Here is a 16,260-nt window from a genome sequence, read left to right as displayed (position 1 = left end):
CCGCTCCTCCATTGAGAAAAACGCAACATGGCAGCGGACGGACCGCCGGGCACCGACAATCTACCGGCCGATTTAGGCAGCGCTATCGCGGCTCTGAACACATGGAGCAACCCGGAGCTTCAGTCCAAGCTGGCGGAGATGGGAGCGCCCACAATGGGTGAGAAAAGACGGGAGAGAAGGAGTAAAAGACGACTGTGTTTAGCTAACGGTAGTTAGCTGGATGCTAACTGAGGCTAGTTGCGCGAAGCTCGGCCTGCAGCGTGTTTACCTCGTTTTATATATAATCAAAACACGAATTGTGCAAAATCACAACATTTTAGAAATTACTATGCAGTTCAGTTAACTCTAACATCACATATGTGGGTTATTCCCCGCGTTAAAGCCTGTCCTGCGTCCTCGGAAGTTAGCAGAGGAGCTAACTTTGTGTGGTTCATCGTTTGAATGACACCGAGTATGATCTGATAACTTTATACATTCATTCTTGTTTTGTTTTTACTCTTTTCTTCAGGTCCCAGAGAGGAGCTGATGGAAAGGCTGAAGGGCTACATGATACAGGTAAACATCAACTCTAGGGTTTATCACGGTGAACAGAAATGACTAAATCTGTTGGAACAAAGCAGATTTAAAGTTTTATTTTGAAGGACACGTACAGTATTTACTTGTCCAGTGATTATTTTCTGCAACCTCTGGCTTTTGCACACAGGCAAGACAAATGTCTTTCTATAGGATAATTCAGATACAAGTGGGTAACAATACTTTGTAGAGAAATAAAATAAATCACTAAGAGAAAACGGTTTTACAACCTCATTGTGTGTATTTGTTGAATATTTTGGGCTCCGTCTGTTTCCTCTGTGCCATTATTACTGACGCATGTTTCTTTTTGCAGACTGGAATTCTCCTCAGTAAACCAAACGATGATAAATCGATGGGCTCCCAGGTAAATACTGTCTAGATTTTAAAGTATGGCGGTTCGAATGCAGTCTTAAACTTTAACACTGCAAAAACAAAGTACACAGGATACTGTTGTCATATATGTGTCAGTGTAGATGTGGTTACTTTTGTCGTTTTTAGTGATAACTAGGATACAATAACGACCTTAATAGTGTTTTTAGTTGTAGTTTTTACACAAATGTGAATGCCGAGTGTGATAAAATGTGTCTGAAACACCGGTGTGAGTGAACGTCTGCCAAAGTTACTCAACTAATCCAACGATTTACACAACAAAAGATAAAACGATTCACTTTACTTGGATGGTGTTGAATGAAAAACAAGTGAGTTCAGCCTGGTTTTTCCATTATTTTGAACTGCTACTGTGTTTTCTAAGATGACCTGATTAACAACTAGATTGTTTTAATCCACTGTCATCTTCATTGCAAAATACATTCTCATATTTAAACATAAATAACCAAATTCGACGATAGATTGTGGATTTATCATTGAATTCTCTGGAAGGATCCGAATTCACCTGAAAGAATTGAATGAGTTACACCTCTGAACAGTGCTGTGGTTTCATGATGCCTCAGCAGCTCTCAGTCTCCGGTGTTCTGCTCGTCCTCAGATGTCCGTCATCCCTCCCATGCCCCCGATGCCCATGCCTCCCATGCCTCCTGGTATGGGGATGCTCCAGGCCATGAGCATGATGCCCGGTGGGCCGCCTCCGCCCGGCATGCACATGGGCATGGAGCCGCCGAACCTGCCGCCTCCCGGCATGTCCCAGGAGGATCATCTGAAGATGGTTCAGCAGAGAGCGGCCATGGTGTTACAGCAGGAGGAGAGGGCCAAGCAGGTGGGTGGAGGCCAGCTTTGTGGAGTTTCTATCCGGGTGGCTACACTCTCTGTGGTTTACCGCCGTCCCAGAATGAAAGTCTTGCGTTTCTCATAGGGAAAAATAACGATGAGAAAATGTTGTGAAGGTTCATTTTGTTGGGCGGTCTGGTCATTAGCTGTTTGTGGGCTCCACAGGGTGACCCCCACGTCATGGACGAACAGGATCTTCTGGAGCAACAGAAAAGGGTGAGAAAGTTTCACCATTTCTGTCTTTAATTCAATTAATTGGTAAAGATGATTGAATGAGTAAAATGTGTATTGGTTCTTTCTTCTGTCGTGTATTTGATTTTCCTGCCTCGGTCCACGTGTAAACAGGCTGCGGTGCTGATGGAGCAGGAGCGTCAGCAGGAGATGGCCAAGATGCAGTCCAGATCTCTGCCCACCGCCACCTTGATAAGAGGCAAGTCCCAACCCGTTCCCTGTTCGGGTTCCACCGTCGTCTTTCTCTTTCAATGCAATGCAAAAACGATCTGTATTCACTTCAACCGCTGTCGGGTAAACTCTGCCTCGGCTGAAGGTTTCTCTCGGCCTCTGACCGGGTCTTGGTGTTGCAGGTCTGGATCCCCGTGGCCCTCTGCCCCCCGGCGTCAGCATGTTGCCCACCCAGAAACAGAGGGTCCCTCCTCCTCCGGGAGAAGACAACAGAGAGGTCAGCTCAACCTCCTTTACTTTCCTCCAGCGATGGACTGTATTCGTTTGCACGTTGCTGATATTAGGTGTGGCTTTGTAGTGTGAGCTGATGTGCAGCAGTGATATGGGAGCAGCAGGACGGGGGTCTGTAGCGCCGCGTTATGTAATAAACTTTGCCACATTTTGTAATAACTTGTTACATATTGTAACAGTTATTACAAAATGCGAGTGTGTAGCGCCGCGTTATGTAATAAACTTTGCCACATTTTGTAATAACTTGTTACATATTGTAACAGTTATTACAAAATGCGGGTGTGTAGCGCCGCTTTATGTAATAAACTTTGCCACATTTTGTAATAACTTGTTACATATTGCAACAGTTATTACACAATGCGCACACTCTTTTTTTTTTTTTAGTAAAATTTAATAATTTGGTGCGATATGTAATAAATCATCAAAATTGATGCCTTAATTAAAAGAATCCATCATACCATCAGAATAATATTAAGCTTTCCAGTTTAACTAGGATTTATTTAATAAATAAATAAATAAAAGCTACACTAATTATTTATTACTGCCACAAGAATTATGAGTGCACTGAAATTTTGCAATAAACGCACAATCTGCATAATTTTAAATAATTATTATAGATGATACAAAGCATATAAACACAAACATTTATTACATTATTATATAATGCGGCTCTACACACCTGCATTTTGCAATAACTGGTGCAAAATGTAAGAAGTTATTACAAAATGCAGTGTTATTACACAATGAGTTTAAAATGTATTATTACACTGTTATTGCATAATGCAGCGCGAGAAGGTCAAACTAAAAAGAACATGGCGGCTACGAGCTGGTCAGAGTGACCCGGTTCTGTCTTGTGAAGACGATCACTACCTAATAAGCCCCAGACGGCGTTGGCTCAGGCCAATGTGAGCATTCGTTATAGACGTGAATAGAAAACCCGCCGCGGCCCAGATTGGCTGGCGGGTTCAGAAGCAGCCACACTCATACATCCAAACACTCAAGGTGCCGCACTCAATATATTTATTTTTACTCTCTTATGATTGTGTCCCGATTAATTTCTTTTTCTAAATTTCAGTTATGGCAGACGGAGGAGATGAGCATCAGCGGGCCGAAGATCCCTCAGGCTCTGGAGAAGATCCTCCAGCTGAAGGAGATCAGACAGGAGCAGCTCACTGATCCCGCAGGTCGGTATATGACGTTCCACAGCGACGCCCGCCGTTTACAGATTCTTTGATATTAATGACAAAAGTAAGACGAGCCGTAAATGATGTTCTGTCAAACGATCAGGAGGAGGAAGAGAGTTCATGCAACTTCATCACCAGAGACATTTGGACCAGCAGAGCTAGAACGATGTCGCTCAGAGCGTAACTCGGTGCCGTGCTACATGCTAAAGACTTTCGGGGTTCTTGCCCATCAGTTTCTCGCGTCCCGCTCATTTCCTCCGTAAAGTGTTGGATGGAAGGTTATGGTTCGGTCTGCGTGTATTTATATATTTATGCTTTGTATCTCTGTGTTTTGGCAAGTTTTTGCAAAAACTACTCAACCGAATCGTATGAAATCTTCAGGGATGATTTGTCATCATCCAAGAACCAGTAGATTAGATTATTTGGAACGTTAATGGCGAAATGTTTCCGAATAAATCCCCAAAAAACTGCTTAAAACTGTGCCATACCGAGTGGATGAGAGGAGGAGATCTGACCGGGTTCCGTAAACGGATGTTCGCTCTACCGAGTGTAGTTCTACGTTTGTCTATGTCGAACACCGCAGTCCATGCTGCTCCCATTCGCATGGAATCTCGTCAACTTTATGCAAATGAGGCGCAGGGAGCCGCGGTCCGACGCAGAACTTTAGCAAAACGTCGCACAGTGCTCAGACCGCGGCTCGACGCCACACACCGCCCGGTGCAGAGGTGATTATCTGCAACTTACAGCCTTCCTGTAACGTGTGTGTGTGTGTGTGTGTGTCAGGCTGTATGGCGTTTAATGAGTACCCGTATTGGCGTTTGCACTTTTAAAAAGTGGTGTCGGTGCATCTGGGTCAGAACCGTGTTCAGGTGGAACGTCTACGTTAGATTTGAAAGACTGCAGTGGTTCTTGTTTTGACGAGCTTCGCTGTTTTCAGAAGAGGAGGGCGACGAAGGAGCCGACATGGACTCGTCGGCGGCCGTCATGTCGGAGACGGAGGACGACGACGGCCAGACGTCGAAGAGAGACGTGAGTCTTCACCGTGGATCAAGCTGCAGACGTCGGCCTCGTTTAGCTTTCAGTGGGTTTTTGAATCAATTTTCTTTTTTTTCCCCTCAGAAAAACAAAAAACGCAGGAATCGCAAGAAGAAGAGCAAGAAGAAGCGGGCGCTGGAGAAGAAGGAGCAGGCGGCGGAGCAGCAGAAGAAGGAGGGCGGCGAGAAGGAGAAGGAGAAGGACAAAGAGAAGGAGAAGGACAAAGACAAGGAGAAGGAGAAGGACAAAGAGAAGGAGAAGGAGCCGGAGGTGGAGATCGAGTACGTCACGGAGGAGCCGGAGATCTACGACCCCAACTTCATCTTCTTCAAGAGGATTTTCGAGGCGTTCAAGGTGACGTGAAAATCCACCTGCTTTCCTTTGTCTCCCGTTCTGTCCCTCTTTTTTTAATTCCCAGGTTTGTTTTTCTTGTTTGCAGTTGACCGACGACGTGAAGAAGGAGAAGGAGAAGGAGCCGGAGAAGGCCGAGAAGCAGGAGACGGCCGTGCTGCGGAGGAAAGGATTCGAGGAGGAGAGGAAGGACAGCGACGACAGCGACGATGTGCGGAGCTGTTAGAAAGAGAGAAAGAAAGAAAAAGTAAACTGTGGGGAAACGTTTGATCGCATGTTAAAAGTTGTTTGCGTTTGCAGGAGATCAGACCCGACCATCCCAAACTGTCCAAGAAGAAGCTGCGGAGGATGAACCGACTGACGGTGGCGGAACTCAAACAGGTGAAGGAAGATTCCTGCTGTGTGCATTAGATTTTAATTTATTTATCTTTCTTTATGTAAAGCGTCTTTAAATGCACCAAAAAAACCACTATAAAGGTGGTTGTCAGGTCCGACCTCTGAACATTTATTAATTCTGCAAGGAAGAACACACACCAAGTTAAGTTCGGTTTTACTCGCGAGGAGAACGGACAGAGAGGGTTTCAGTTACAATCTCCAACCCGCTCTGAAAAACCTTCTATTAGGGTTCCTCTTATCTGATTTCAAAGCACTTCTCATCTGCAGACCACATTCCTCCTGACCACAAAAGATCACAGTGGAGAAATACAAGTCGTAATTCAGGAGAAAGAATGTTGGTACAATGAATGTGATAACTTTTCGTAAGATTATGCCAACAGTGGTTGTTGTTATTATTATTATTGTTAAATTAATAATGTAAAAAAAATATTTTTTTTCTTTCTAAGGGCTCTTTTCATGATGTAAGTCGAACATACACTTATTAAAATAGGATCAATGTGATTTGACGCTTTGGCAGACCGTTTGACGAAAACATATTGTAGCTGTGACCCGGTTGGTGCAGCGGTTGCAGGTTCGAGTTCCGTCTCCACCCGTCCGCGTGAACCTGAAATTGCTCCCGATGAGGCGGTTTAGGCGTCGCACATGGCGGCTGCCTCCATTAGTGTGTGAACGGGTGAATGTGACCGACAATCAGCCTCAAATAAACGTAAACACACATGTTCAGACAATGGGAGGAAAGTCATTTGAGTCGGAGCCATTTTCAGCACTTAAAATTAAATTTTCACCCAAAACGTTGGATAATTTTTCTTTCTTTTGTTTTTGTGTTTTTTTTGATTTGCAAAGTACATAATATGTTTCATTTCAATCATTCCCGTCTCAAAAATATATTCATAAATTCATTTGTGAGGAAATTGCAGCAATTCTAATGCTGAAAATTGCCATTTTTGGCACTAAATTGCATTTATAAGTTTTCTTCCATGTCGTTGGGATAGAATTTAATGACTCCCATCACGTCTTGATCCAAACTTAATGCTTTATTATACAGTTACGCCAACATTAGGATGTGGAAAACACACAACGTATAAACTATCAGGATTCCAGTGATCTCCAGAGCCACCGGTCCTATTTCTTATATTCTCTTTCATCACTGTTCCTCGTCTTGCTCCAGCTCGTCGCCCGTCCGGATGTGGTGGAGATGCACGACGTGACGGCGCAGGAGCCCAAGCTGCTGGTCCACCTGAAGGCCACCAGGAACACGGTGCCGGTGCCGCGCCACTGGTGCTTCAAGAGGAAGTACCTGCAGGGCAAGAGGGGCATCGAGAAGCCGCCGTTCGAGCTGCCGGAGTTCATCAAGAGGACCGGCATCCAGGAGATGAGGGAGGCGCTGCAGGAGAAGGTGGGCGGGTCGCTGTCCTGTCGGCCTGCCGGAGCTTTTCAGTCCATGGAGGGTTGACCGTTTCTTTTCTTTCTTTTTGTTTTTACGTTTGTGCGTCTGCAGGAAGACGCCAAAACCATGAAAACCAAAATGAGGGAGAAGGTTCGTCCCAAGATGGGGAAGATCGACATCGACTACCAGAAGCTCCACGACGCTTTCTTCAAATGGCAGATCAAGCCCAAACTCACCATCCACGGAGACCTTTACTACGAGGTGCGGGGGGGAGGCGTTTGGTTTAATGCAGACGAACTCCTTCAACGTGTCAATAATTACGTTCATTGCATCTGCAGGGGAAAGAGTTTGAAACCCGTCTGAAAGAGAAGAAGCCAGGAGATCTGTCCGACGAGCTGCGCATCGCTCTGGGGATGCCCGTCGGGCCTGTAAGTCCCTTGAAATATGTCCCTCGTGCTTTTACTGTCCTCGACATCCACAGTCTTCAGCTCCCGTGCTTCTCCTACCGACACAACCATGAGCCTTCAAGTCCTGAAATAGAGTGAAAATGGGATTTTTAACACAAAATCTCAATGTAAATTACCCACGTGGTTGTTGATTTGAATATTTAAGTCACACAAATAAACCAAAGCCTCCCAAAATATCAGAATATTAAATAATATCTACTGCTTTTCCTTCATTTTTTTTAAACCGCAGACTAAGATTATTGCAAACGATGACGGGAGCTGCAGAAAACGTCCCGTTGGTACCGGAGGTTTTTAACGTCACCGTCCCTGTTGTGTGTCTCGCGTCGGTTAACGTCTTTACACCAAATAAACAGTGAAGTGAGAATATTTCCTCCCCTCCACGTATGAAACCAACCGATCAGGAGAAGTGAGTGTGGAGAGAGACGGACACCGGAAATAGCTTAGATCCTCTCTGACAGCCGGGTTGCCAGATGTGACTCACCGTTTCCAGCTCAAACAGCGTAAAACCCAAACGCCTGAATAAAAACCAGCCGAAGTCTCAGCCTGTGTAGGAATCCTGTTAAAACCCTAAAACTATTATATGTGTAATAATGAGCATGCCACTAATGCACAAAATAAAGTTTAGAGGTGAGAGAGTTTGGCTCCTCAATTGGGGGATACCGCATTATCTGGCAACGCTGGTCACAAGGTAGATTCATTTTCAGGTGGTTGTTAAATACGAGTCGAACAAATCTAGACGACAAGACGCAGAGGGAGAATGAGGAAATAGAGGGCACAGCTTTTATTCTGGCGGAGCCGCTTCCTCTGACGTTTACCCGTCACACGTCGCAGTCGCGTGTAGAAAAACATCAGAATTGGTTCCACATCGGAACGAGGCCGCGGTCTGGTGGAATTGGAGCTTTGACACGACCAAGATGGCCGTCCACAAAACACACATGGTTGCAGCGGCGCGGCGGACATCCTGAGTGAACTAATGATCTCCCTCCTCCCTCCCTCCCGCCCAGAACGCCCACAAGGTGCCGCCGCCCTGGTTGATCGCCATGCAGCGGTACGGCCCGCCCCCGTCCTACCCCAACCTGAAGATCCCCGGACTCAACTCGCCCATCCCCGAGGTACGATCATCCCGCTCACGTCCGCCGGCATCCGTCCACAGACCCGTGACATCATCGGACGCCAGGGGCGACCGTCCCCCTGCCTCACCGCGTCTCACACCATCCAACTTAACCTCATCCTTTCTTGTCCTCCCGCCTTCAGAACTGTACGTTTGGGTATCACGCCGGCGGCTGGGGCAAACCGCCGGTGGACGAGATGGGCAAGCCGCTGTACGGCGACGTGTTCGGGACAAACTCCGTGGACTTCCAGGTGAGCGGGACGCCTTTAGGTGAGGACGGCGGCGCTCGTTAAGAAAGAAAAAGTAGTGATCAGAGGTGTGTGTGTGTGCGTGCGTGCGCAGGCTAAAGCGGAGGAGGAGGAGGTGGATCACACGCCGTGGGGGGAGCTGGAGCCGTCGGACGAAGAGTCGTCGGAGGAAGAGGAGGAGGAGGAGAGCGACGAGGAGAAGCCGGACGAGACCGGATTCTTCACGCCGGCAGACAGGTTGGTGGAACGCCGCCAAGAAACGGCAGGAGACTTCAAAATAAAAGAAAAAAAGATCAAATACATAAAGCCATCTGACTTTTTGTAGTTTATTTTTGGGCGATAAAAGCAGGATTAAGAATATCTGTGAAGATTCTTCTCAAAGAGCTTGAAGATTAAACTTTAATGGCGTCAGCTCATGAGAAGAGGTTTAATATTAACCCTTTAAATTCACAACCTCGCTGGACGAGACGCCTCCAGATGGAGGTCGTTTCTCCCAGTGGGGGATGGAAGGATGTTTTTATAGTCAGAATGTTTGAGGAAGACGAGGCTGAAACTGAAGAATGTTCTATTGATTAATCTTAATCTGTGGGCAGTTTTATTTATTTCTTTATTTTAAACCTCAACAAGGTTTTTCTTGTAAAATAAAGGTTTATAAAAAAAAGATCTATATCTGTATAAATAATGAGCCGTCATCTCTGGGAAGGAGAAGGACTTGAGAATTGAGGGAATGAGGCGGTGCTGCGGTGGAGCCCAGCTGACGTAGAGTTTTTTGTTTCAGCGGGCTCATCACCCCCGGGGGATTCTCCTCGGTGCCGGCCGGCATGGAGACGCCCGAGCTGATCGAGCTGAGGAAGAAGAAGATCGAGGAGGCCATGGACGGGTGAGTGAACGCCGGCCGACGACCAACCGGCGTGGCAGAGAAAACGAGTTCTGCCTTTTCCTCGTGTGCGAACAAGTCGCTTGTTTTAGCACAGCTTCTTATTGTTATTATTATTTATTTTAATAGTGCATAAAATCTGAATAATGTCGGGATGCACTGGTCGCTCTGAAACTGAAGAAAAGCTTGGGGATTGTTTATTTATTGTAATCGTTTTATCGTTTCTTTGTCGTGTTTTGAGTTCAGATTGGGCTTGACCCTTCACCTGAGCTCCCTCTAGTGGTACATTGATGAACTACGTTCAGTTTCTTTTTTTTTTCTTTCTTTGGCTTTTTCTTTTCTCTTTTAAAAGAAAAAAGAATTTAATCACACTTAATGTCATCAGAATAGTACAAAACCCTGAGATTTAGAATGATTGTGACGTTGATAAGAAGAATCTTTTCTAAAGAAACTGAACACAGATCTTTTCTGAATTTAGTTTAAATGTTTAAAAGAAAACAGAAGTAATCCTGCTAATCGAGGTAAAACTTTGTTTTTGTTTGTCACGTTCACAGAAACGAGACGCCACAGCTGTTCACCGTCCTCCCGGAGAGGCGGACCGGCCCCGTCGGAGCCGCCATGATGGCCTCGACGCACATCTACGACATGTCCGGGGTAAGGAACCGGCTCGGACCGCCTTAACAATCAAGAATTAATGTCTGTGCGAGCGCCGCCTCACCTCGCCCCCTCTCTCTCCGCTCCCAGTCCGCGGCGAGCCGCAAGGCGGGCGGCGGCCACGACTCGCAGGGCGTGGAGGTGGCGCTGGCCCCCGAGGAGCTGGAGCTGGACCCCATGGCCATGACGCAGAAGTACGAGGAGCACGTGAGGGAGCAGCAGGCCCAGGTGGAGAAGGAGGACTTCAGCGACATGGTGGCCGAGCACGCCGCCAAGCAGAAGGTACGCGCCGCCGCTAAGGGCCGCTGGAAACACAGGTTCTTCACAGACTTGGTCTCCATGGAAACGGGGGAAATGTAACTTTTATAAGACGCTCCATCCCCGTGGAAACGCAACGTTTCTAAAACGATGCGTCTCCATGGAGATGGGGGAAAAAAGCAACTTTTCAACAACGTTCCATCTTCGTGGAAGCTCCAATTTTTCAAAAGTGCTTCGTCTCCATGGAAATGGGGGAGAAAGCAACTTTTCAAAAACTCTCCGTGAAACTAGGGGAAATGCACCGTTTTGAAAATGCTCTGTCTCCATGGAAACGGGACAAACACAACTTTTATAGAATACTCCGCCTCCGTGGAAACTGAACTTTTTGAAAACGGTCCCTCTCTGTGGAAGCGCAACTTTTCAAAAATGTTTTGTCTCCATGGAAAACCTTTTAAAAATTCTGTTTCCATGGAAATAGAATAGCAACTTTTTAAAAATTCTGTTTCCATGGAAATAGAATAGCAACTTTTTAAAAATGCTCCGTCGCCATTGAACCGCAACTTTTCGGAAACGCTCCGTCTCTCTGAAAACTGGAGAAAAGCGACTTTTCGTTGGTGCTCCGTCTCCGTGGAACTGCAACTTTTCAAAAGCGCTCTGTCTCCATGGATATTGGTGAAACGCATGCGTGTGGTTTCATTACAAAAACAAACGGCGCTAACTAGTGGCCCAACATGAAAACTACGTCGTCTTCTGTGTTTCTACCGTTTCCGTGGAATTTTCAAAACTTTCCTGAAAAGCAAAAACGAAGCGTTTACACTTGAAGCGTTGTCATGGAAACGGAACCAACTAAAACGTAAAAAAAACCGCAGTGAAATTATTCATGAACTAACGGAAGTTTTTAACATTAACCTCTTTTTTTCTTCTTCTTCTTCTTCTTCGTCACCAAAACAGCAAAAGAAGAGGAAGGCCCAGCCGCAGGACACGCGAGGCGGCGCCAAGAAATACAAAGAGTTCAAGTTTTAGAGCGGAAGCTTCGTGTTTCTTATCGAGCGTCTGATCAGTACCTTCGTGTTGTGCTACTTTTTAAAAATGAAAAAAAAAAATAAAAATGTTGTCCTCGCGTATCTCGTGTAGTGTCACATGAGAATCTACTTTTTAGGTCTGGGTTATCGTTTTCCTATTTCCTCTCCTGGTTTTTTTTTTTTTTTGTTGTTTTTATTTTTGTTTTTTGTAAATAAATAAAGTAATACCTTGAAATCTCTTGTGAGTCTCGATCACTCAAATGATTTTCTGTATTTTTTTCAGTTGAAATGAGTCGTTTTTCTCGTTGCTCTGGTCCACATAGAGAAATCCTGTCTTTCCCTACAATTTTCTACTTTTTTTAAAATTGAAAACGCACCAGCGCCATGTGGCTCTTCAGCTCTACTGTAGCGGCTCAATCAAGCTTCCACAATATCATTTCTAAATAAACCTTTTTTTTTATTTTATATATTTGTCTTTTATTTGTATTCCACACCAGTGTCATGTCCAGGCTACAGAATACACATACACAAAAATATACTATTAAAACTCAAACTAGAAGTAATATATTTTAACAAAAGGTTAAAAGTAAACAGTACGCATGTGAAGCTGTAAGTATGTACACATATGTACTTATATCTACACATGTATACTGTTCACTAGATGGATTTGCTAAAAATGGAACAAAAAATTTCAAACTATTCAGGAAGAACAAAAAGGAAAATTAGTTAAAGACAGAACAATTATTTAAAAAGAAAATTGTAGACTGGAAAAATACATAAATAAATATTAAAAGGAAAGTAAAAAAAATCAAAATGCGTCGAAAGAAAATAAAAATAAAATATTTAATAGGAAAGCAAAGAGATTGGAAGAGGAAAAGAAAACAGAAAAATATATATATTTAAATTAAAAGGAAACAAAAAAATTATTAAAGAAAAAAGGTGAAAATTAAAAAATAAAATGCTATTTTAAGCTGAAACTGCTCCAACAATTGGAAACACACAAAATCCAGTAACTATGGTACTTCATGATTGCAACCTCAGTTTATATATATATATATATAAAACTATCATGATTGTGGCTCAAACTAGTTTTATTTGGTGAGAAATCCTCATAACGGCCCTTTTAGTCATAAAGGTTGCAGCGCCAAATATGCGCACAAGTGCACTTCTCGCTCGTGCCGCTAGAGGGCGGCAGGCCGCTCTGGAGGGAGCAGTCACCTGACAGTCAGGGAGGCACAGTGACCCAGATTACTGCAGCAGCCGCCTGCTGACTCGGTCAGTGGTGCGCAGACTGAATGTCTTCATCAGCCTCCTCACCGACACCGTGGACACATGAATCACAATTAATGGACGCACGAGCCAGCGGAGCAGGGGGTATTTCAGGGGGTATTTCAGGGGGTATTTCAGGGTGGTTGGAAGGGGCAGCTTGGTGAATGGCACATGGCCAACGTAATCTGGTGGATTTCTGGAGCTTTGTGACTTGAGACGGATTTGAAAGATTCTGCCAGCAAAGCCGTGCAACCAAGTGGTCTGACTTTCTCAGTGTTCTAATTTGATTTTAGGTTTTAAAATTACTTGTTTTACTTGTAAATTATTTGTGTAGATTCTAAAGATTTTTTTCACACGACCCATTAGTGTTGATGTCTCTGTCTTCAAACCCACCTGTCTTTTTTTTTTTTAAATATTCTCTTTGTGAGGCACAACGGTGAACCACTACTCCACCAGGCAGCATTGACTGGACAGATTTCTTCTTGTACTGGAAAAACCTGACGTAGTTTATTGAAGCCACATCCGAGGCCTAATGACTAGACCTGTGTTAGGTCCTTCTTCAAATATCTAAAGGAAAATGATTGGAGTTAATCCAAAACCGAGTCAAGACAAAGACTAGAGCATCCCAAAACAAGACCAAGACCTTAAGGGTCCAAGACCAAGACTAGAGCATCCCAAAACAAGACCAAGACGTTAAGGGTCCAAGACCAAGACTAGAGCATCCCAAAACAAGACCAAGACTAGAGCATCCCAAAACAAGACCAAGACGTTAAGGGTCCAAGACCAAGACTAGAGCATCCCAAAACAAGACCAAGACATTAAGGGTCCAAGACCAAGACTAGAGGATCCCAAAACAAGACCAAGACGTTAAGGGTCCAAGACCAAGACTAGAGGATCCCAAAACAAGACCAAGACGTTAAGGGTCCAAGACCAAGACTAGAGCATCCCAAAACAAGACCAAGACATTAAGGGTCCAAGACCAAGACTAGAGCATCCCAAAACAAGACCAAGACCTTAAGGGGCCAAGTCCAAGACTTTAATGTGCAGAAACAAGACCAAGACATTAAGGGTCCAAGACCAAGACTCGAGCATCCTAAAACAAGACCAAGACATTAAGGGTCCAAGACCAAGACTAGAGCATCCCAAAACAAGACCAAGACTAGAGCATCCCAAAACAAGACCAAGACGTTAAGGGTCCAAGACCAAGACTAGAGCATCCCAAAACAAGACCAAGACATTAAGGGTCCAAGACCAAGACTAGAGGATCCCAAAACAAGACCAAGACGTTAAGGGTCCAAGACCAAGACTAGAGGATCCCAAAACAAGACCAAGACGTTAAGGGTCCAAGACCAAGACTAGAGGATCCCAAAACAAGACCAAGACGTTAAGGGTCCAAGACCAAGACTAGAGCATCCCAAAACAAGACCAAGACATTAAGGGTCCAAGACCAAGACTAGAGCATCCCAAAACAAGACCAAGACCTTAAGGGGCCAAGTCCAAGACTTTAATGTGCAGAAACAAGACCAAGACATTAAGGGTCCAAGACCAAGACTCGAGCATCCTAAAACAAGACCAAGACATTAAGGGTCCAAGACCAAGACTAGAGCATCCCAAAACAAGACCAAGACTAGAGCATCCCAAAACAAGACCAAGACGTTAAGGGTCCAAGACCAAGACTAGAGCATCCCAAAACAAGACCAAGACATTAAGGGTCCAAGACCAAGACTAGAGGATCCCAAAACAAGACCAAGACGTTAAGGGTCCAAGACCAAGACTAGAGGATCCCAAAACAAGACCAAGACGTTAAGGGTCCAAGACCAAGACTAGAGGATCCCAAAACAAGACCAAGATGTTAAGGGTCCAAGACCAAGACTAGAGCATCCCAAAACAAGACCAAGACCTTAAGGGGCCAAGTCCAAGACTTTAATGTGCAGAAACAAGACCAAGACATTAAGGGTCCAAGACCAAGACTCGAGCATCCTAAAACAAGACCAAGACATTAAGGGTCCAAGACCAAGACTAGAGCATCCCAAAACAAGACCAAGACTAGAGCATCCCAAAACAAGACCAAGACGTTAAGGGTCCAAGACCAAGACTAGAGCATCCCAAAACAAGACCAAGACATTAAGGGTCCAAGACCAAGACTAGAGCATCCCAAAACAAGACCAAGACGTTAAGGGTCCAAGACCAAGACTAGAGGATCCCAAAACAAGACCAAGACGTTAAGGGTCCAAGACCAAGACTAGAGGATCCCAAAACAAGACCAAGATGTTAAGGGTCCAAGACCAAGACTAGAGCATCCCAAAACAAGACCAAGACATTAAGGGTCCAAGACCAAGACTAGAGCATCCCAAAACAAGACCAAGACGTTAAGGGTCCAAGACCAAGACTAGAGCATCCCAAAACAAGACCAAGACGTTAAGGGTCCAAGACCAAGACTTTAATGCGCAGAAACTGAGTCAAGACCTTAAGGGGCCAAGTCCAATTCAAGCCGAAGACCAGAGCATCCCAAAACCAAGACTTTAAAGGACCAAGACCGAGTCAAGACCTTGAAATTGTGGTCTTGGGACCCGCCTCCAATACACTTGTTGTGTTAGCCCTGATTAGCATTATTTAGCTCGGTTGCTCTCCAACAGGTGAAGAAGACAGACTTTATTTGATCTTCTGCTTTGTCGTCATTTATCCTGCAAATCCAAGCAGAAGTGAAAATTCCTGCAGTGATGAATCACGATTTGCACATTTATTCGCCTCTTGAAACACCTGAGGCGCTGGATTACACGAGAAAGGGCCTCTGACGCTGACGCCAGATTTCAAGTCTGAGCAGTGTCACTTGATGACTCGGCAGATTTGGGGCGCGGTGTAAACGGTAACCCGGGATAATCCCGTGACCATGTTTTAATCTGCTCCACTCTAATCTCTCTATCAGCGGCATGAGCCGGTGGTGTGAGGAGCCTGTTAAAAAGAGCAGAGGAGGGGTTGCCACAAGGTTAAGTCCTTTAACTGGCTAACTGGACACCGAGGAAGGAAAGTGTCGAAATCTTTCACTTTATTTCATTAAACATGGCGTTCCCTTAATAAGATCCCTGATTAAGCAGTTTTTCAAAACTTCCTCCTGGTCTGGTCGCTCCAGAAACCTTCAGTATTCTAAGTTTCCAGCTCCTCCTTGATTTTCCTCCATTTGAATATTGGATCATAGGAGCTGCATTCAGAATCTGCTGTGTCTGTGTGAGCTGGACTGGCTCCGCCCACACATGCCCATCTTGGGAAGAGGAGGAAGTACTTCCTCTCGTGGTGCCATGTGCCAGAGCAGAGCTGCCTGATTGTGGGAGGAGTCAAAGGGGAGGGGCCTACCTTGATTGGGATTGGCTGAACCCTTGATGACACTATATAGGGTTTGATTTCTGATTGGCTGGTCGGAGCAACACACTTTTTAAAACCTGAAACAAGCCGGGGACAGAGAGGACAGACTGTCTTCACTTCTGGGACGTCAGTCCAGGTATGGGGACGAGTA

The 16,260-nt window shown here is 45.0% G+C and overlaps 1 protein-coding gene across 2 annotated transcripts; it reads left to right on the top strand.

Moving 5' to 3' along the window:
- sf3b2 (splicing factor 3b, subunit 2) lies at window positions 1-11,586 on the top strand. Of its 2 annotated transcripts, none has more exons than XM_080486589.1 (22): window positions 1-157; window positions 509-555; window positions 887-937; window positions 1,559-1,786; window positions 1,963-2,013; window positions 2,143-2,227; window positions 2,382-2,476; window positions 3,566-3,674; window positions 4,615-4,703; window positions 4,794-5,063; window positions 5,149-5,271; window positions 5,361-5,441; window positions 6,625-6,852; window positions 6,955-7,104; window positions 7,182-7,271; window positions 8,315-8,422; window positions 8,565-8,672; window positions 8,764-8,906; window positions 9,448-9,549; window positions 10,101-10,200; window positions 10,291-10,482; window positions 11,410-11,586. In XM_080486589.1, exons 1-22 carry the CDS (start codon window positions 28-30, stop codon window positions 11,479-11,481), a joined length of 2,652 nt encoding a protein of 883 aa, XP_080342715.1. In that variant the 5' UTR covers window positions 1-27; the 3' UTR covers window positions 11,482-11,586. The 2 variants fall into 2 exon arrangements, with proteins under 2 accessions (XP_080342715.1, XP_080342714.1); XM_080486588.1 differs by having other exon boundaries at window positions 4,612-4,703.
- The last annotated feature ends 4,674 nt before the right edge of the window (window positions 11,587-16,260 follow it).

The sequence above is a fragment of the Lipophrys pholis genome (genome assembly GCF_963383615.2).
Source record: "Lipophrys pholis genome assembly, chromosome: 18".
In the NCBI taxonomy this organism is placed as follows: Eukaryota; Metazoa; Chordata; class Actinopteri; order Blenniiformes; family Blenniidae; genus Lipophrys; species Lipophrys pholis.
The sequence above is the reverse complement of the archived record's forward strand: the minus strand, read 5'-3'. Positions and strand labels throughout refer to the sequence as shown.